Source organism: Rhinopithecus roxellana, chromosome 17, assembly GCF_007565055.1.
Source record: "Rhinopithecus roxellana isolate Shanxi Qingling chromosome 17, ASM756505v1, whole genome shotgun sequence".
NCBI classification, from domain to species: Eukaryota; Metazoa; Chordata; class Mammalia; order Primates; family Cercopithecidae; genus Rhinopithecus; species Rhinopithecus roxellana.
In genome coordinates, this window is record NC_044565.1 from 66,635,870 (window position 1) to 66,658,679 (window position 22,810).

The following is a 22,810-nucleotide window of genomic DNA, read 5'->3' on the forward strand; positions in this document are numbered from 1 at the left end:
TTTGAGTGAGTGGAGGAGAGGGGAAGAGAAAGACAAAGACCAATGAAGGTTTGAGATTTGGTGCTGTCAATAGATGAGGAAGGCAGAGGCAGAGGTGGAGGAGTGATAGAAATAATTGAGGCCTATATTTTTGCACATAACAGATTACTCAGGAAATGGTTCATGATAGTATATCCTGGTTTTTTTTTCCACCTATCCATTTCATAATTTAATGTAGTGCTTTAATACATAAAATATGCTTATTGGGGCCGGATGTGATGGCTCATGCCTGTAATCCCAGCACTTTGGGAGGCCAAGGCGGGTGGATTACCTGAGATCAGGAATTTGAGACTGGCCTGGCCAACCTGGCAAAACCCCATCTCTACTAAAAATACAAAAATTAGCCAGGCGTGGTGGTACATGCCTGTAGTCCCAGCTACCCAGGAGGCTGAGACAGGAGAATTGCTTGAACCTGGGAGGCAGAGTTTGCAGTGAGCCAAGATCATGCCACTGAACTCCAGCCTAGGCGACAGAGGGAGACTCTATCTCAAAAAAAAAAAAAAAAAAAAAAAAAATATATATATATATATATATATATATATACACACACACACACACACATATGGATATGTATATATACATACACACACACAGCCACACACACACAGAATTTGGGACAAGAGAAGAGTAATACAAGGAAATAAGAGACTATAGGGAGTTCATTGTCCCTCTTACTCTTCTATGGGGAGAATGCAAGGGCAAGCCAGAACCTCTGCACTTTCTCACCAGGTGAAGGTAGGGGAATATGTCTCATGGTAATGCACAGAGCTAAAAGAGAATTCCAGCAGAGGGAAAGTGGAAGTTACAGTTTTGACTCAAACGCCTCTATAGTCTTTCCTTTTGCCAAGGATACGTCTCCTCCTTTCTAAATACTCTTGTGGTTTGTTTTGCTTGTCTTGCTATCTTATAATCCAGCATCACTGAATGGTCTTAAAGTTTCCCAGATGTCCTTGTGGCATTTCCTTCTAGGTATATTGAAATTGGCCCTTTTTTATTCTTGAATTTTGTCCTTGGCTCAAGGCTTTACATTTTACTGACTCTTATACTACTTTTCTCCCCTTATTTAGAAATGGACTCAGAACTCAAGGAAGAAATTCCTGTGCATGAGGAATTCATTTTGTGTGGTGGAGTCGAAACCCAGGTTCTAAAATGTGGGCCCTGGACTGACCTCTTTAATGATCAAAGTGTCAAAAGGCCTAAGCTGCTTATTTTCATTATTCCTGGTGAGTATAAAAGTCTGGATGAGGAGACTTTTTGTAGATACTCCTAACTATGTCTGATTTTAAAGTATAGAGAATTTGGTAAATATAGAAAACCTTGGAGAAGGAATTAAAATCGCTAGACCCATTGTTAACAACCACCCTTAATATTTTGATGGCTGGACTTTGTGTTTTTCTTCTATGTATTTACATTATGTTGTCTGTTATGTGTGTGTGTATTTGTGTGTGTGTTTGTGTCACAGTTGGAAGTATATACTATATATGCAGTTTTGCAATGTGGTTTTTAAAGCATTTCTTAATATTTAAAATTTTATCAATATTTTTGCCAGTTTTCTAAACTTTTTCTGCCTCATTTCAACATGATTATATGTTTATTATAGAATATTTGGCTGGGTGCGGTGGCTCATGCCTGTAATCCCAGCACTTTGGGAGGCCAAGATGGCCTCTTTCTTAGTTTATTCTCTTGTTTTTGGTAGAGCGCGCATCTTCTAGTAGCTTCCTTAGAAGAGGTACAAGAGAAGTAACACAGCATGCTGGATAGTGTCTTAGACTCTAGGTTGGAAATAATTTTTCTATAGGAGGAAAATGGAGGGCGTTAAATAGAAGGCATTAATCATTGTTTTCCAACACTCAGAGCTGCTTATAAGAAGTATTGGTATCATTTCTGATTTTCGCCTTTTGTATGTAAAGCTTCTCTACCCACATTTTGGAGACCTTTTCTTTGTTCTGAGATTCTGAAATTTATCAGTGAAGCACATTGGTGTGAGTGTTTTTTCATACAATGTACTTGGGTTTTGGTGGGCCCTTTTAAGCCAGAAACTCATATCATTCTAATAGCTCTTTGTTTTTCTTTTCTTTTTTGTAGTCTCATGTTTAATGGATGCAATATCATTTTCTTTTCTTTTTTTTTTTATTGCATTTGTAAGAATTTTCACTGTGTTCCTTTTTTTTTGTTTGCATTAGTCTTTAGTTTTCCTCAAATGCCTGGCAATCTTTGACTATCCGTTCATGTTTAAGAGGAAGATAAAAAACAAAATGGAAGCTTTGCACTCAGAGCTGGGGCTTATCCAAAGGTGTGTCTAGGGTAATTAGCCATCCTAGCTTGCTTAGGACCAAGAGGTTTTCTAGGACATAAGACTTTCAGTACTAAAACCATGACAGTCTCAGGCAAAACAGAGGGGTTGGTCACCCTAGGTGGGCCTCATTCTAAGGTGATCGAGTAAGGACCCAGCATTTCATTGAGGGATTTCCAACTTTGAGTGTCTGAAAGCTCTTTCTTTTATTGTTCAGTTTTCCTGGGGAGGAGTCTTTCAGGCTCCTGTTTGAGGAATGGAAACCTGTCTGTTAATGTTCAGAAAGGAACAGGGGAAAGGAGGTGTTGGGAGTTTCGGTGTTTGATTATGCCTAGTCCAACCTCTTCTCAGTAAGGTACTTCCATTCTCAGCTGGACTAAGATTCCTGATCCAGAATTTCTCTTTGTTTTAACCACTTCTGGGAATAAACTATTCTTCTGCCAGGATGTAACAGTCTTTCTGAAAGTCAGTCCAGCAGCATCTATTAGATAAAAATACACGTACTTTTCCAGTAGTGAAGGAGAGTTTGAAATTATAGGCATGGCAAGTGCTGGTTTGATGGAGCAGAGATTGGAATAGCATATAGCATAGGATAGAGAAAATAAGTAGAAACATTATCTTCAACTCGACAGGGGATATCCTTCTAAGGTTAGAAAGAAGGAGGTGAAATTGGTTACTAAAATGAAGAAGTGTAAAGGCATATCAGAGGGAAATGAAGTCTCCTGCTTCCTGACCGCTGTTTTCTCTGTTGACAGTTAAGATCATGTTTCCAATGCTAATCATTTCTAGCTCATGAAAAGATCTAGGCCTGTTGTTCTAAAAGATCTAGGCCTGTTGTTCTTCTAGGATCAGAAGTATTGCTTGAGAACTTTAAAAATGCAGTTCCTGGGCCTTATCCCTGACCAGAAAGTCTGGGGGTTGGGCAATCAGTGTTTTAACAAGCCCTCCAGGGGACTGTGATATGCATACCTGATCCAGGGTGGAGTCATGGGAATGAGTTGCTTAAGTTTAATGTAGGTGAAGTTCTTTGGATTTGATCATAATAATGATGATGGGACAAAGTTTTTGACTCAGTCAGTCTAACTGGATTTTGAAATGTCCTGACGTGACATGACAAGTGAAACTGTCATTTAAGGGTCAAGGCTTTCAGGCAATGTGTGAGTGACTAAAAAGTTGATAGATGGAAATGGATGGCTTGAGTCTTAAAGGAGAAGAGGTTGTTCTAATAGTGAGGTGAAATAGTAAGTGGGACAGACAACCCACCCACTTCCCCACCTGGGGATAGTATTTATTCACTCACTCTTTTATCCCAGGTGCTAGGAATGCTGTGTTGCATTAAGTCTTTGCTCTGATTGAGTTATATGTGGTGTTAGAGAAGAGTGACTGAGGTCTCTGCTGAAGAGGATTGGAAGGAAGACAGCCCATTACAGGGGAGAGCCAGATTTCAGATAGGTCAGGAGATAAAGGGAGCATTCAGTGAAGACACTGAGGATGGAGGGAAGCATAAAACATTTGTAGTTTGACAGTCTCATTGTTTATAGTGCTTTGACATTTTCAGATCACATTTCATTTCCTAGTGTTCTTTTATGTTTGCCCTGCTCATTAGTTTGTGGGATTTAGAATTGTATTTTCTTTTTTGGCAGGTTTTTGGGAAGCTAATCTATTTACACTGTGGGAATAATCAGGATAACAGTATTTTAAGGATTGTGAAGCCATTATCACACCGTGTTATGTCCATCTATGATAGATTGACATAACATTTCATTTTAAATCACATTGCTTTTGCAGCTAGCAAAATTAATTCTTCACTTCTAAGTTAGTAATGATAATGGCGAGTGAGTGATCAGATTGAAGAACTTTTAATTTAGTTTCATTTTTTCCAATGAATTTTGGATCTTGGATTTATGTAAAGTAACATTGTCCTTGGACTTTCTTTAAGTAGTGAAATGAACAAAGGGAATCAAATTGAGAATTCACCACAGAGTACATTGAATCATAATTCTTAGGAGGTCATGTGGAGATAAAAGAATCATGTGAAGTATCGAGTGCTGTGAGTACAGTGGTTGGAGATCCAGCAGATAAGGCTCCATGAATGAGTCCAATAGGTCTGTCTACATGGCAATCTATTATATAGATACTGTGCCATATTAACTTGATATGTGGCAGTTTTCGTTCCCTTCCCTACAAAATTAACTGGAAGGCATAAGTCTATACTTGCAGTGTTGTATAGTTGGAGTTTATTAGCAGTCAGGGCCTAGAGATGATCCCTACAACTTCTGTTATATATTGTGTGGGTATTTGACTGATTTGACTGTTACGAGCATGTTCAAGTGTGTGTTTATAACACATTTTGATATAAACTTTTGATTAAATATTTTACCTGCATGTCTGTATTGGAATGTTTTCCAACATCCTTACACTTGGATCTCCCGTGTACCCCTCCATGTGTGTGTCTTGTTTAGTTGCATAAACATGGACCTTTTAATTTTCTTTGTGGTTTTTTAACAAGGAGGTTTAAGTGGTGAAGTATGAAGTACTGTATGCAATGGTATTTAAGCATTTTGCATTGCATTTTCCACTTCTGTGTCTGTTATGAGTTAGACCTTTATGTTACTTGCTATGCATTCAGTTTGAAAGGATTTATTGTATGTAAGTGCCATGTGCCCAATCTAGTGCTGCTTGGTGCCACTGGATACAGGGAACTATAGCAAATGATGGCTACTTTTAAAGAAGTTAAACTTACAAGTTTGGTACATTATACATGCTGCAATATTAAGTATATTTCTGACAGGATAAAACTTCCATTTTTCTGCATCTGTTGAGGATCATATGATTTTTCTTTTATGGTTGGTTAATGTGGTGGATAATGTTAATTTTTGAATGTTAAACCAATCCAGCCTTCCTGTGATAAATCCCACTTGGTCATGATGTATTATGCTTTCAACATTTTGATGGACTCAGTTTGCTAAAATTTTGTTTAGAATTTTTCCATCTTTGTTCACAAGGGATAGTGGTCTGTAGTTTTCTTTTTTGTTTTTCTTTTTGCAGTGTCTTTATATGGTTTTGGTATGAGGGTGATGCTCGCCTCATAGAATGAGTTAGAATATATTTCTTTCTTGATATGGTTTGGCTGTGTCCCCACCCAAATCTCATCTTGAATTGTAACTCCCACAATTTCCACGTGTTGTGGGAGGGGCTCAGTGGGAGGTGATTGAATCACGGGGGTAGGTCCTTCTCATGCTGTTCTTGTGATACTGAATAAGTCTTATGAAATCTGATGGTTTTATAAAGAGGAGTTCCCCTGAACACACTCTTTCTTTTTGCCTGCTGCCATCCATGTAAGACGTGACTTGCTACTTACTCCTTGCCTTCCACCATGATTGGGAGGCGTCCTCAGCCATGTGGAACTGTGAGTCCATTAAACCTCTTTTGTGTGTGAATTGCCCAGTTTCGGGTATGTCTTTATCAGCAGCATGAAAACAGACTAATACATTTCTCTTCTATTTTCTGAAAGAGTTTGTATAGATTGGGCCTTTTTCTTCCTTAAATGTTTGATAGAATTCACCAGTGAAGCTGTGTGGGCCTGGATTTCCTTTGTGAGAAGATTTTTAACTTAAATTCCAATTAATCTAATCAATTTAGGGCTACTTAGGTTATCTGTTTCTCTTGAGTAAACTTTGATAGTTTCTGTCTTTCTAGAAGTTTGTCTATTTTATCTAAGTTGCTAAATGTATTGCTATGAAAATTTTCGTATTTTTCCTAATTACTCTTTTACGATAGAAAAATTTTTTTAAATTTAAATCTAATTATGCCTTAACCCTGCTCAATCTCTTTTAATGTTACTTAGATTAAAAGCCAAATTACTTATCATGGCCCAAAAGGTATCACATGGTTGTATTTTTCTTCCTCTTCAACCTGATCTCATACAAGATTTGATATCTCTCGTTATGCTTTAGCCACACTGATAGATCAGATGCATAGGGAGGAACCAAGGATTATGGACTGTCTCCCATTTCTTCAAGAGCTAAGATCTTTATTTCTTGAGGACCTTCTCCCTCCTTAGTATTTATTCTCTTCCCTCAAATTTTCACAAGGCTTATTTCTTGCCATTTTGGGGTCTTGGGTAAATGTCACCTCCTCAGACCTTTTTTTCACTCTATTCTCTTCCCTTCTCTATCATGTGACCCTATTTATTCCTTTTATAGGAGTTCTCACACTCTTTAATTATCTCATCTATTTAGTTATGTGCTGTATATTCTCCCATTAGTACATAAATTCCAAATAGGCCCTCATCTGTCTTTTGACTGACATAGTGACTTTCATGCAGTAAGTGCTCAATAAATAATTGAGGGCTAAAAGAAGCTGTAATTCTGAATAGAATGAATGAACATAAGTAATTGGCATCATCATTTACTTGATGATGATAAAACTGTGGATCAGAAAGCTTAAGAACTCAGACTTAAACCCAGAGATAGGGAGAAAACTTTGTTTTATTCATTTATTTATTCTTCCTCATTAAAAAAAATACGTTAAGTTCTGGGATACATGTGCAGAATGTGCAGGTTTGTTACATAGGTATACATGTGCCATGGTGGTTTGCTGCACCAATCAACCCATCATCTAGGTTTTAATACCCTCATGCATTAAGTATCCATTGTCTAGTACTCACTGTTTTTTGTATATCCTGTCATTGTAACTGACATCTAAATCACGGGGTTATCTTTGATGTCTCCTTAATGTTACACCAGTTTTTAATTGTTATAATAGCTGTAGTATTAATAGCTGCCATTTATGCAGCCCCTACCATGTACCAAGTTTTGTTCTAGTGGCTATCTATTCATTATTTCTAATGAAAAATGCTAACTGTTATATAGAGATATTGTAAGACTGACTAAAACAAGGAATGCAGAAGATCCTACACCAGATTACTGATGTTTTTAAAAAATTCAGTATTATGATTTTCTTTTGTATATACTTCCAGTCATCAAATATTTATTTATAACTTGCCATATATGTGATATTGGCTAGGTTATTTAACCTCACTGTACTCAGTTTCCTCATCCATAAAATGGAAGTAATGATAGTGCTACCTCATATGATAATTAAACAATACATGTAAAGCACCTAAACACTGCCTGGCATGTAGTAAATTATAGCACCTAAAAATATTAGCTATTATTATTTTCTAGCCATATGAACAAATCTATGAGCAACATAAAACATGTGAATATGAGGTATAACACATTCCTAGAAGGTTATACTCAGTAATATAAAAATATACAATTTTTATGAATTAATATAGTAATGAGATGAAATTTTAGTCACAATCCCAAAGAGATTTTTAAAAGTTGAAACTACTGAAAATAACCCTAAAGTTTATGAGACCAGCTCAGAAAATTTAGAAAAAGAAAAATAAAGGGAAGGAATTTGCCCTACCGATTAACATATCAAAAAAAAAAAAATGTAATTAAGACAGTATGGCCTGGCAGAGGAGAAAAGGAAAAATAAACTGAATTATTTGGTATAGGAATTAGCAAGCGAATGTAAAAAGGTAGTGTTGGGTCAGAAGATATTTCAAATCAGTGCAGAAAGAATGGATTATATAATAAATGGTCTTGGAACAATTGGCCAGTCACTTGGAAAAAAGTTGGATTGCTACTTAGTATTTTATACTAAAAAATATTCTAAACTTACTGAAGACTTAAATGCATAAAACATGAAACAGTGCCACCCACAACTTCCATAGATGTTACAGCCCCTGTGCTGGTATGCCCTTCCTCCCTTCTTTCTTCCTTAGCTATGCAGTGGCCAATAAACTGACCAAAGAACATATTTCTTCATTTGAGGAAGTTTTCATCCTATTTGACAAAGAAGCCAAAAGCACCATCAAAAAAAGGAATTTGGAACTTGGGTCACTAGGTCAGAATGCAGCAGAAGCAAAATAATGTGGATGCTAAGGCCATTGTATACTACCATTATAGCTAGACATTGTTGTACAAGTTTGAATACCTAACATTTATATAATACTATGTTTCAGGCAGTGTTACAATGCTTTACATATATCGATTCACTTACTCTTCAAATGAGGTAGTACCATTATTACACATTTTGTGGATGAGGAAACCAAGGCACAGAGAGGTTAAATAGCTTGGTCAAAGCTCACACAGTTGGCAAGTGGCAAAGCCAAGATTCCAACCCAGGTAGTCTGGCTCCAGAGTCTATGCTCTTAATCACTTTATTACACTGCTTATGTAGCAAACTGAAAGACATAAACAATTGAGTAGAAATCAGTGAAATTTGACAGGGATGACAGTGGTTATTTACATCAGTGCTCCAGAACCATGTCATGTAATTGCAGAGACCAGAAAGCCTAACAACATGAAGAAATAGATAAACTGATCAGAGAAGTAGATATTGATGGAAATGGACTAGTAGCTGTGAAGACTTTATATAGATGATGATTACAAGATGAAAATCCCATTTCGTTGTAATTTCCCCCTACAGATATATCAGATTGAATGTTTTTAAAAAGATCATTTATTTATTCTGTTTCTTTATAGCAAACTCATGTCAAAAATACCTTCTGTACACATATAAGAAAAATCTACATGTACTTGTGGACGTTTGTTTCCCCAAAAGATCAAGCTGTACACCTGTTTATAATTGTATTATTAGGGATAAGTGACAAGGAAACAGTAGACTCCTTAAAGCTCTCCCTGTGCATGCTTCTTACACTATTTTGGCTGGCTTGTTTCTCTGGTTTTCATGCACCTTGTTAACTGAGCATGACCAAATCTTGAAGTGCCTTATATGCAGTATTACTAATTTTAGACTTTTTCCAGATGACTTTATCTGGAAGACCCTGAAGGGTGTTTAAATAGGGTACTGCTGTGATTTTAATGGAAGTTTGAAGATAATCTCTCTTGGGTACTCTGAAGAATTCAGAGGAAAGTGTGAAAAGAAACAGACCCATCTTTTCTAGTCTGCGTGTCATCTTATACATATTTATTACTTTGATTAATCTAAGGTCTGTGTTTCTTTTCTTAGGTAATCCAGGTTTTTCTGCCTTTTATGTGCCATTTGCAAAGGCTTTATACTCTTTGACAAACAGACGCTTTCCAGTTTGGACTATCAGTCATGCTGGGCATGCGTTGGCTCCCAAAGACAAGAAGATTCTTACAACATCAGAGGGTATGTCCTTGTTAATATCTACTTTCCTTTGTAGTGAGCGGAGGGTCATGTTTCTAGCAAGCCTGCTAAGGTTAAGAGTTACACCAGTGAAAACCTGCTTGTGGCATTAGGCCTGTGGTTCCATATTTTGGTAAACTTAGGATTTTTAGAGACATTTTAACTCTTCAGGTAGTTTTCTGTAAGAATATGGGTAGATAAAACAATCTATGACTTGCCTTCTTTATTTACCAATTAGTAATCAATTGTGTGGTTTTTGATCATGTATTATTTTCCTAGGGTTGTACTAGGAGGAATGGTGGGAAAAAAGCAGTCCCCAACCTTTTTGGCACCTGGGAACCAGTTTTGGGGAAGACAATTTTTCCACAGACTGGGGAGGGGTGAGTGGTTTTGGAATGAAACTGTTCCACCTCAGATTATCAGGTGTGCAACCTGGATCTCACATGCACAGTTCACAGTAGGGTACTCCTATGAGAATCTAATGCTGCCGCTGATCTGACAGGAGGCAGAGCTCAGGCGATAATGCTTCACTCGCCCATTGCACACCTTCATCTGTGTGGCCGGGTTCGTAACAGGCCACAGATGGGGGTTGGGAACCCCTTTTATAAACCATGTTCTTTACTTTAAAGAAGCTTTTTCTCTCATATTTAGAGAATAATTAAGTGATAAATCATGGCCTGCTAATCATGTAGACACCTAAGGAGTAAACGAAGGAGAAACCACAGTGTGGGTTAGGAGAGACTCTGTGGAGTCTGCAAAAAACCTTGTATTTTGCAGCTGACCATTTAGCTGCAGGGAGCATGTTGTATAATTTTCTATTCATTTTCAAAACGGATTACCTTCCTTTATTGTATTTTTAGATTAAAAAGTTATATGTGCTTATTAAAAAATTTAGTATGGAAAACTGAATAAGAAAATAAAAAATCAGCATCCTATAAGTTAAAGGTTGAAAAGAAATACTAAAACTTCATAATGTTTTGTTTTAATTATGCTTAAACATTTTCTTTTTTTTTTTTTTTTTTTTTTTTTTTTTTTTTTTTTTTTTTATTATACTTTAAGTTCTAGGGTACATGTGCATAACGTGCAGGTTTGTTACATATGTATACTTATGCCATGTTGGTGTGCTGCACCCATCAACTCGTCAGCACCCATCAATTCATCATTTATATCTTGTATAACTCCCCAATGCAAGCCCTCCCTCCTCCCCCCTCCCCCCTCCCCATGATAGGCCCCAGTGCGTGATGTTCCCCTTCCCGAGTCCAAGTGATCTCATTGTTCAGTTCCCACCTATGAGTGAGAACATGCGGTGTTTGGTTTTCTGTTCTTGTGATAGTTGGCTAAGAATGATGGTTTCCAGCTGCATCCATGTCCCTACAAAGGACGCAAACTCATCCTTTTTTATGGCTGCATAGTATTCCATGGTGTATATGTGCCACATTTTCTTAATCCAGTCTGTCACAGATGGACATTTGGGTTGATTCCAAGTCTTTGCTATTGTGAATAGTGCCGCAATAAACATACGTGTACATGTGTCTTTGTAGTAGAATAATTTATAATCCTTTGGGTAAATACCCAGTAGTGGGATGGCTGGGTCATAAGGTACATCTAGTTCTAGATCCTTGAGGAATTGCCATACTGTTTTCCATAATGGTTGAACTAGTTTACAATCCCACCAACAGTGTAAAAGTGTTCCTATTTCTCCACATCCTCTCCAACACCTGTTGTTTCCTGACTTCTTAATGATTGCCATTCTAACTGGTGTGAGATGGTATCTCATTGTGGTTTTGATTTGCATTTCTCTGATGGCGAGTGATGATGAGCATTTTTTCATGTGTCTGTTGGCTGTATGAATATCTTCTTTTGAGAAATGTCTGTTCATATCCTTTCCCCACTTTTTGATGGGGTTGTTTGTTTTTTTCTCGTATATTTGTTTGAGTTCTTTGTAGATTCTGGATATTAGTCCTTTGTCAGATGAGTAGGTTGCAAAAATTTTCTCCCATTCTGTAGGTTGCCTGTTCACTCTGATGGTAGTTTCTTTTGCTGTGCAAAAGCTCTTTAGTTTAATGAGATCCCATTTGTCAATGTTTGCTTTTGCTGCCGTTGCTTTTGGTGTTTTAGACATGAAGTCCTTGCCCATGCCTATGTCCTGAATGGTACTACCTAGATTTTCTTCTAGGGTTTTTATGGTATTAGGTCTAACATTTAAGTCTCTAATCCATCTTGAATTAATCTTCGTATAAGGGGTAAGGAAAGGATCCAGTTTCAGCTTTCTACTTATGGCTAGCCAATTTTCCCAGCACCATTTATTAAATAGGGAATCCTTTCCCCATTTCTTGTTTCTCTCAGGTTTGTCAAAGATCAGATGGCTGTAGATGTGTGGTATTATTTCTGAGGACTCTGTTCTGTTCCATTGATCTATATCTCTGTTTTGGTACCAGTACCATGCTGTTTTGGTGACTGTAGCCTTGTAGTATAGTTTGAAGTCAGGTAGCGTGACGCCTCCAGCTTTGTCCTTTTGACTTAGGATTTTCTTGGCAATGCGGGCCCTTTTTTGGTTCCATATGAACTTTAAAGCAGTTTTTTCCAATTCTGTGAAGAAACTCATTGGTAGCTTGATGGGGATGGCATTGAATCTATAAATAACCTTGGGGAGTATGGCCATTTTCACGATATTGATTCTTCCTATCCATGAGCATGGTATGTTCTTCCATTTGTTTGTGTCCTCTTTGATTTCACTGAGCAGTGGTTTGTAGTTCTCCTTGAAGAGGTCCTTTACATCCCTTGTAAGCTGGATTCCTAGGTATTTTATTCTCTTTGAAGCAATTGTGAATGGAAGTTCATTCCTGATTTGGCTCTCTGCTTGTCTGTTACTGGTGTATAAGAATGCTTGTGATTTTTGCACATTAATTTTGTATCCTGAGACTTTGCTGAAGTTGCTTATCAGCTTAAGGAGATTTTGGGCTGAGACGATGGGGTTTTCTAAATATACAATCATGTCATCTGCAAACAGGGACAATTTGACTTCTTCCTTTCCTAACTGAATACCCTTGATTTCTTTCTCTTGCCTGATTGCCCTAGCCAGAACTTCCAACACTATGTTGAATAGGAGTGGTGAGAGAGGGCATCCCTGTCTTGTGCCAGTTTTCAAAGGGAATTTTTCCAGTTTTTGCCCATTCAGTATGATATTAGCTGTGGGTTTGTCATAAATAGCTCTTATTATTTTGAGGTACGTTCCATCAATACCGAATTTATTGAGCGTTTTTAGCATGAAGGGCTGTTGAATTTTGTCAAAAGCCTTTTCTGCATCTATTGAGACAATCATATGGTTCTTGTCTTTGGTTCTGTTTATATGCTGGATTACGTTTATTGATTTGCGAATGTTGAACCAGCCTTGCATCCCAGGGATGAAGCCCACTTGATCATGGTGGATAAGCTTTTTGATGTGCTGCTGAATCCGGTTTGCCAGTATTTTATTGAGAATTTTTGCATCAATGTTCATCAGGGATATTGGTCTAAAATTCTCTTTTTTTGATGTGTCTCTGCCAGGCTTTGGTATCAGGATGATGTTGGCCTCATAAAATGAGTTAGGGAGGATTCCCTCTTTTTCTATTGATTGGAATAGTTTCAGAAGGAATGGTACCAGCTCCTCCTTGTACCTCTGGTAGAATTCAGCTGTGAATCCATCTGGTCCTGGACTTTTTTTGGTGGGTAGGCTATTAATTGTTGCCTCAATTTCAGAGCCTGCTATTGGTCTATTCAGGGATTCAACTTCTTCCTGGTTTAGCCTTGGGAGAGTGTAAGTGTCCAGGAATTTATCCATTTCTTCTAGATTTTCTAGTTGATTTGCGTAGAGGCGTTTATAGTATTCTCTGATGGTAGTTTGTATTTCTGTGGGGTCAGTGGTGATATCCCCTTTATCATTTTTTATTGCCTCTATTTGATTCCTCTCTCTTTTCTTCTTTATTAGCCTTGCTAGCGGTCTGTCAATTTTGTTGATCTTTTCAAAAAACCAACTCCTGGATTCATTGATTTTTTGGAGGGTTTTTTGTGTCTCTATCTCCTTCAGTTCGGCTCTGATCTTAGTTATTTCTTGCCTTCTGCTAGCTTTTGAATGTGTTTGCTCTTGCCTCTCTAGTTCTTTTAATTGTGATGTTAGAGTGTCAATTTTAGATCTTTCCTGCTTTCTCTTGTGGGCATTTAGTGCTATAAATTTCCCTCTACACACTGCTTTAAATGTGTCCCAGAGATTCTGGTATGTTGTATCTTTGTTCTCATTGGTTTCAAAGAACATCTTTATTTCCGCTTTCATTTCGTTATGTACCCAGTAGTCATTCAGGAGCAGGTTGTTCAGTTTCCATGTAGTTGAGCGGTTTTGATTGAGTTTCTTAGTCCTGAGTTCTAGTTTGATTGCACTGTGGTCTGAGAGACAGTTTGTTATAATTTCTGTTCTTTTACATTTGCTGAGGAGTGCTTTACTTCCAATTATGTGGTCAATTTTGGAATAAGTGCGATGTGGTGCTGAGAAGAATGTATATTCTGTTGATTTGGGGTGGAGAGTTCTATAGATGTCTATTAGGTCCGCTTGGTGCAGAGATGAGTTCAATTCCTGGATATCCTTGTTAACTTTCTGTCTCGTTGATCTGTCTAATGTTGACAGCGGAGTGTTGAAGTCTCCCATTATTATTGTATGGGAGTCTAAGTCTGTTTGTAAGTCTCTAAGGACTTGCTTTATGAATCTGGGTGCTCCTGTATTGGGTGCATATATATTTAGGAGAGTTAGCTCTTCCTGTTGAATTGATCCCTTTACCATTATGTAATGGCCTTCTTTGTCTCTTTTGATCTTTGATGGTTTAAAGTCTGTTTTATCAGAGACAAGGATTGCAACCCCTGCTTTTTTTTGTTCTCCATTTGCTTGGTAGATCTTCCTCCATCCCTTTATTTTGAGCCTATGTATGTCTCTGCATGTGAGATGGGTCTCCTGAATACAGCAGACTGATGGGTCTTGACTCTTTATCCAGTTTGCCAGTCTGTGTCTTTTAATTGGAGCATTTAGTCCATTAACATTTAAGGTTAATATTGTTATGTGTGAACTTGATCCTGCCATTATGATATTAACTGGTTATTTTGCTCGTTAGTCGATGCAGTTTCTTCCTAGCCTCGATGGTCTTTACATTTTGGCATGTTTTTGTGATGGCTGGTACCGGTTGTTCCTTTCCATGTTCAGGGCTTCCTTCAGGGTCTCTTGTAAGGCAGGCCTGGTGGTGACAAAATCTCTAAGCATTTGCTTATCTGTAAAGGATTTTATTTCTCCTTCACTTATGAAACTTAGTTTGGCTGGATATGAAATTCTGGGTTGAAAATTCTTTTCTTTAAGAACGTTGAATATTGGCCCCCACTCTCTTCTGGCTTGTAGAGTTTCTGCCGAGAGATCTGCTGTTAGTCTGATGGGCTTCCCTTTGTGGGTTACCCGACCTTTCTCTCTGGCTGCCCTTAAGATTTTTTCCTTCATTTCAACTTTGGTGAATCTGGCAATGATGTGTCTTGGAGTTGCTCTTCTGGAGGAGTATCTTTGTGGCGTTCTCTGTATTTCCTGAATTTGAATGTTGTCCTGCCCTACTAGGTTGGGGAAGTTCTCCTGGATGATATCCTGAAGAGTGTTTTCCAACTTGGTTCCATTTTCGCCCTCACTTTCAGGCACCCCAATCAGACGTAGATTTGGTCTTTTTACGTAATCCCATACTTCTTGCAGGCTTTGCTCATTTCTTTTTCTTCTTTTTTCTTTTGGTTTCTCTTCTCGCTTCATTTCATTCATTTGATCTTCAATCGCTGATACTCTTTCTTCCAGTTGATCGAGTCGGTTACTGAAGCTTGTGCATTTGTCACGTATTTCTCGTGTCATGGTTTTCATCTCTGTCATTTCGTTTATGATCTTCTCTGCATTAATTAGTCTAGCTGTCAATTCTTCCACTCTTTTTTCAAGATTTTTAGTTTCTTTGCGCTGGGTACGTAATTCCTCCTTTAGCTCTGATAAGTTTGATGGACTGAAGCCTTCTTCTCTCCTCTCGTCCAAGTCATTCTCTGACCAGCTTTGATCCGTTGCTGGCGATGGGCTGCGCTCCTTCGCAGGGGGAGATGCGCTCTTATTTTTTGAATTTCCAGCTTTTCTGCCCTGCTTCTTCCCCATCTTTGTGGTTTTATCTGTCTCTGGTCTTTGATGGTGGTGACGTACTGATGGGGTTTTGGTATAGGTGTCCTTCCTGTTTGATAGTTTTCCTTCTGACAGTCAGAAGGACTGTCTGTTTGTCTGTTGGAGATTGCTTGAGGTCCACTTCAGACCCTGTTTGCCTGGGTATCAGCAGCAGAGGTTGCCGAAGATAGAATATTGCTGAACAGCGAGTGTACCTGTCTGATTCTTCCTTTGGAAGTTTCCTCTCAGGGGTGTACTCCACCCTGTGAGGTGTGGGGTGTCAGACTGCCCCTAGTGGTGGATTTCTCCCAGCTAGGCTACTCAGCGGTCAGGGACACACCTGAGCAGGCAGTCTGTCCGTTCTCAGATCTCAACCTCCGCGTTGGGAGATCCACGGCTCTCCCCAAAGCTGTCAGACAGAGTCGTTCGCGTCTACACCGGCTCCCGCTACTTCCCCTGTTGGTCTTCAGCTATGCGCTCGCTTAAACATTTTCAACCTAAAGCCTAACAGACATTAGCACCTTGGCACTAAGAGATGAGATTTTTCAATGAATAATACTTTGTGTAATAGCTCAGATATTTTCTAGGCTGAAGTAAGCATCTAGGAATAGCAGCACCAGGGACCATATTTTTAGTGCTTTTCCACCTATGACAATATCATGATGAAGTGTGTATCTTAAATGTTAGTGAAATAGTTACATTTAGATTTTTAGGGTATTTTTTTCAACATTTATTTACTTATTACTTGTTTAAAACTTGTAGGTGGCATATGTTATACATTAAGAAAATATTTAGCATAGAATGTTTTTTAAATAAATAGTGGACTTCCAGTTTCAGCTCTGACATGTAGAACTTGGAATTTGTCACTTCGCTCATTGCAGTAAGAAAAAAGCTGAGGCTGAGTGTGGTGGCTCATGCCTGTAATCCCAACACTTTGGGAGGCCAAGGCAGGTGGATCAAGTGAGGCCAGGAATTTGAGACCAGCTTGGCCAACATGGCAAAACTGCACCTCTACTAAAAGTACAAAAATTAGCCAGGCGTGGTGGTGCTCGCCTGTAATCCCCGCTATTCGGGAGACTGAGACATGAGAATTGCTTGAACCTAGGAGGCAGAGGTTGCAGTGAGCCAAGATTGTGCCACTACACTCCAGCCTAGGTGACAGAATGAGACTCTGTCTCAAAAAAGAAAGGAAAAAAGAAAAGAAAAAAGCTGAACAAAACTAAAACTCATTTTTCTTAGACCTTTCAGAGAATTGAGGTCACAGGACAAATTGTCACCTGAAATCTAGAGAGACAAGGAAATACAATGAAGATCAGCTTATGTGAAGCAGAAGACACTAGTGCCATTGATGTAGAATACATAAATGGTGATTTTGATGAATTACTGGGGGTAAAGTACAGACTATTTTAAGAGTAACAAACTTCTGCAAGCCTATTCTTAGGGGACTTCCTCACTTTCATGGGTATTACCTCTAGGAACCTTATCAGGTTCTTTTGTGAAAATTTGAGAAATGTCCCCTATGGTTTTTGTTAAGGGTAGAAGAGAAGTAAGCATTTTGCAGTATGTCCAGAATATTCTCAATAACATGACTTACTTTCCAAGGGAAAAAGAGTTCCAGAACTTTATCCAACCTGGGGGAAGGGCAGTTAGCCAACTCCATCTTCCCCTAGCCTTCCTGTCTCACATGCAGGAGAAGAAAAAAAGATGACAAACACTTTTGAAGATCACAGCACAGGCATTCAGGCCCACTGAAAGACTGAGGTTTAATCTTTACATTATAGGATGCTTCCCTCCTCATTTTACCACCATGTCTATAGGCCTCTACCTTAATAATAGTATATTATAACTATAGGAGCTACAAAACACAAACTCTATTTAAGAAGGAGTTCTTAGGGAAAACCAAAGACAACAGAGAAAAAAAAAGCAAGATCATTAAAGGAAACTGAAGTTTCTGATACCTGTAGCTACAGAAAACAGTAAGCATAGCCCTGCCCAGGCGCAGTGGCTCATGCCTGTAATCCCAGCACTTTGGGAGGCTAAGGCAGGCAGATGACCAACCTGGCCAACATGATGAAACCCTGTCTCTACTAAAAATACAAAAATTAGCTAGGCATGGTGCTACAAGCCTATAGTCCTAGCTACTCAGGAGGTTGAGGCGGGAGAATTGCTTGAACCCAGGAGGCAGAGGTTGCAGTGAGCCAAGATAGTGCCACTGCACTCCAGCCAGGACAACAGAGTGACACCCTGTCTTAAAAAACAAAAAAAGCATAGCCCAGCTTCTAGCCACATTAACATATACCCTTACATAAAAGATCTATTTACCTCATTCCTGTTACTCAATATATCATGTCCAGCTTTAAGCAAAAAATAAAATTAGAAGGCATTGTAAAAGGCAAGAAAAAAACCGTCCAAAGAGACAAAGCAAGCATCAGAACCAGAGTCAGATATATACTTTTTCCAGTTTTAGAAATATCAGATCAGGAATTTAAAGTAACCATGATTACTACGTTGAGGACTCTAATGGAAGAAGTAGCATGCAAGAACAGATGGGTAATGCAAGCAGACAGTAGGGAACTCTTAAGAAAGAATCAAAAGGAAATAGTAGAAAACACTGTAACAAAAATGAAAAATGCCTTTGATGGACTCGCCAGCAGACTGGATGCAGCTGAGGAAAGAATCAGTGGACTGGAAAAATAAGTTAATAGAAACTTTCCTAACTGAAATGCAAAGAGGAAAAACAATAACTTATAAAAGTACAACGCATCCAAGAGTTGTGGGACAATTTCAGAAGGTGTAACGTATGCATAATTGGAATACCAGATCAAGAAGGAAGAGAAAATGGAGAAGGTAAGAGTTGAAGTACTTAATGCCAGATGACAAAACACAGGTCTAGGAATCTCAGAGCACACTAAGCAGGGTCAATACTTAGGATCTACACCTACATATGTCATACTTAAGTTGCAGAAAACCAAAGACAAAATCTTGAAAATAGGCAGAGGAAAAAGCGCCTTACCTATAGACGAACAAAGATGAGAATTACAGGGAACTTCTTGTCAGAAACCATTCAACAAAGAGGAGAATGGAGTGAAATATTTAGTGTCGAATGAAAAATAGCACTTACCTGGATTTATCTATCTAGTGAAATCATCCTTCAAAAGTAAAGGAGAAATAAAGCCTTTTTCAGACCAATAGCAGCTGAGGAAATTAGTTGCTGGAGACATGCTATGCAAGAAATATTAAAAGAAGTTCTTTGGGGGAAAGGAAAGTGATAGAGATCAGAAATTCAAATCTGTATAAAGAAGAGCATGGGAGAAGGAACAAACGTTTAAAAAGTTTATTTTTCTTATTCTAAATTGATCTGGTAGATAGCTATTAATTCAAAGTAATAAAAGTAACAGTACGTTGAGTGATTACAACATTGATAAATGAAATGAATGCCAGTAATGTTACAAGGGATGGAAGAGAGGAATTGGGAATACTCAGTTTTAACATACCTGGACTAAAGGTGAAGTAGTATAGTGGTATAGTGTTACTTCAGATGAACTTAGATTTAGTATATATGGCAAATTCTAGGGCAACCACTGGAGACAGGGTCTCACTCTGTCACCCAGGCTGGAGTACATTGGTGCAATCGTGGCCCACTGCAGCCTCAACCTGCCAGGCTCAGGTGATCCTCCCACCTCAGTCTCCCAAGTAGCTGGGACTACAGACGCCTGCCACCACACCTGGCTAATTTTTGGATTTTTAGTAGACACAGGGTTTCACCATATTGCCCAGGCTGGTCTTGGAACTCCTGGGCTCAAGCGATCTGCCCGCCTCAGCCTCCCAGAGTGCTGGGATTACAGGCATAAGCCACTGTGCCCAGCCAAAAAGAATTTTTTTTAATAAGAATAATTATTATGAGAAGAAGAGAGAATGTTAGATCATTTTAAATGCTCAATTAAAGCTAGGAATGTAGAAGAGAGTAAGATTTTAAAAAGAAAGAACAAGTATAACAAGAAATATTTATAAATATGATAGATATTAATTCAACTATATCAGTAATCACTTTATTTATTTAGCGACACAGTCTTACTCTGTCATCCAGGCTGGAGTACAGTGGTGCCATACAGACTAACTGTAGCCTGAAACTCCCAGGCTCAAGTGATCATCCCACCTCAGCCTCCCGAGTAACTGAGACCACAAGTATGTGCCAGCATGCCTGGCTAACTTTTGTATCTTTTTATAGGGACAGGGTTTTGCCACGTTGCCTGGGCTGGTCTTGAACTCCTGAGCTCAAGTCATCTACCTGCCCTGGCCTCCTAAAGTGCTGGGATTACAGGCATGAGCCACCATGCCCAGCCTCAGTAATCACTTTAAATGTGAATGGTCTAAATATACCAATTAAAATACACAGATTGTTGGACTGCTTAGAAGGAAATTTATAGCATTGACTCATATTTTAGAAAAGAAGGAAGATCTAAAGTCAATTACCTAAGTTTCTGCCTTAGGACACTAGAGAAAGAACAATTTAAACCTAAAGCAAAGAGAAGAAAAGATGATAAAAATGGGAACACAAATCAATGAAGTTGAATACAAGAAATTATTAGAAAAAATCAACAAACCAAAAGCTAGTTATTTAAAAGACTAATAAAATTAATAAACCTGTAGCCAGGCTAAGCAAGGGGGGAAAAAGAGAAGACACAAATTACGAGTATTCAGAAAGAAAAGATTCATTGCTGCTGACCCCTTAGATAATAAAAGGATAATAAACTTAACTTAGATAAAATGGACGAATTTATTGAAAGATGTAAGCTCCCAAAACTCACACAAGGAAAAATAGATAATCTGAATGGACCTTATCTGTTAAAGAAATTAAACCACCAAAGCTGAATAAGGACAAAACAAGAAAAGTATAGATCAATATCCTTGAGGGACATAGATGCAAAAATTCTCAACAGAATACCGGCAAACTGAATTCAGCATCACATTAAAAGGATATGGTCATGATCAAGTGTGCTATCTTAAGTCATACTAAAGACAGAAGCAAACATTTGAAGAGAACATGAATGGCAACTTTGAAAGTTGAAAACAGATTCGAAGGATCACCCTTGATCAGGTGTTCTCAAACTTTGGCATGCATCAAAATCACCTGGAGGGTTTATTAAAACACAGGTGCTACCCTCTGAATTGTTGATTCAGTAGATCTGGGGGTGGGACCTGAGAATTTGCATTTCTAACAAGTTCCCAGGTAATATTGATGCTGCTGGTCCTGGGACCACATTTTCGGAACCACTGCCCTAGATGTTCACCAATAAACACTGAGGAGGAAAACCAGTAGAAAATATCTGTCGTGTGTCTGAATTTTTAGGAAACAGCTTTAATTCTAATTGTAAATTGACATCTTATTATTTATAACTTTACTTTGAATATGTTTATCTCTGTTTGGCCTGCTTGTGTACTATTGAGTTAATAACTTAGTAATTAGAGCCTGGGTTCTTTGCTACCTAACGAGAACAGTGCCATCTAGAGGCATTAGCCCAAAGGGCCACCGTAGGGCCAAAGGAAGCTGTGGTTTCTGGAGAGGGTGAAAGGGCAACTCACTATCATTAAGGACTTACTGACAACCTACTGGGTTATTAACTGTCATGCTACGGGGTATACAAAGGGTTAGAATTGCTTGCCAGTCTCCACCTTTTAGGTTCGTGACTTTCTATATTCTGAGTAACTCAAAAGTTCTGTGAAGGCTAAGTAGGGCTCTGGGCCTTACCAGCCCCTCATTCAGCTAGAACAGGTCTGCTCTCATCTGTTGTACACATTGGAGATTATGTTTGCAAATGTATGCTATAGTTGCTTTGGATAGGCAGCACAGATACATTATTTGCTGTCCAAGATTGTCCTAAGGTACTGGTTTTCTGGCATGCAAAATATAGTGTGAAAAATATGTAATCATTGAGAAAAAGGGCATAAGCTATAACCACACATCAAATGTTGAAATTATGTCTTGCTTCATATTAGCGCATGTTAAAATTATGAACAGTTGGAAATAATATTCTAGTGGACCACATTAGCACAATCATAAGTTGAATACAATTGGAAGAACAGATGTTCACCAATGTCAGAAGGGGATGATTTGAGGGGGAAAAAAGTGTGAAAAGAAAATTTGAGGAGTTAGGAGTATAAACTGTTTTCTGGATTTGATTTGCTATAGAGTCAGCATACATGATGGGAAATTCATTATCAACTATTTCAAGTCATTGTTTAGAGAGTACAAAAAGAAAGCTAGAAATCATGCTGGTTTCGTTTTAGCAGATAAAAACATTACCTAAAAAAGTTACACAGTCTTGCAACTAACGATGAATTTGAGTCATGCTTATCCAAAGAAACAATAAACTACTCTCACTGCAGTCCCCCAACTAGGAAGAAAGAGAGAAAACCCAGTGGAGCTTTCTCTCTTGCCAGGACTGGGAGTGGCAGGGCAACAAGGAGGTGAGATAGATGAGCCCAAGGCAGGAACAACCAATCAATCAACTCTCAGGGCTCACAGTCCCTAGAAATGAAAGCAGGTAAATCTGTGGGTCAGAAGAGCGAAAAGCCAAAGTGCAGAGCAAGAGAAAGAAGTTAGGAATCAAGCAAATTGTTAGAGTGCCAGGACAGACAGAAGAAGTAGGGAGAGTGAGCATTGCAGTTAATATCCATAACACAGACCAGATTGTGCACTCCTCTCTTGGCAATCTATAGGTATCTTCTCATTGATCACAGAACTGAGTCCAAACTCCTTGGTGTGAAGTTCAGTTTCCTCCTTTATCTAGACCCAACTTTCCTTTTTAACCTTATGCTTCACCTTTCCCTATAACCACATATAGCCACAGAACTCATAGCTTTTTCCAAGTAACAGCCGTGGAAACATGGCTGTTTCCAAAATAGCACTTTACAATAAAAAGTAACACACTTTTTATGCGTTTTGCTTTTATTGTTTGCTAAGTCTATAACATTATGTTCCCCTTGCTGAATCTCTCTTCTGTTTCCTGCTAAGGACTGTTGAAGTCCTTAGCAGATAATTGGTTTTAGTCAAGTGGAAAGCATAATTTGATGACTGTGGTTTTCACCTTCTGTTTGGAGAA

At 38.5% G+C, this 22,810-nt stretch overlaps 1 protein-coding gene across 3 annotated transcripts in view; it reads left to right on the forward strand.

Annotated features, from left to right (window-relative positions):
* LDAH (lipid droplet associated hydrolase) overlaps nucleotides 1–22,810 on the forward strand; it is a 152,954-nt gene that overhangs the window by 19,300 nt on the left and 110,844 nt on the right. For all 3 annotated transcript variants that reach the window (XM_010383002.2, XM_030921523.1, XM_030921524.1), the window contains 2 exons: nucleotides 1,107–1,262; nucleotides 9,380–9,523. In XM_010383002.2, coding sequence (XP_010381304.1) covers nucleotides 1,109–1,262; nucleotides 9,380–9,523 — 298 coding nt within the window. In that variant the 5' untranslated portion in view covers nucleotides 1,107–1,108. The remainder of the gene's footprint in view (nucleotides 1–1,106; nucleotides 1,263–9,379; nucleotides 9,524–22,810) is intronic.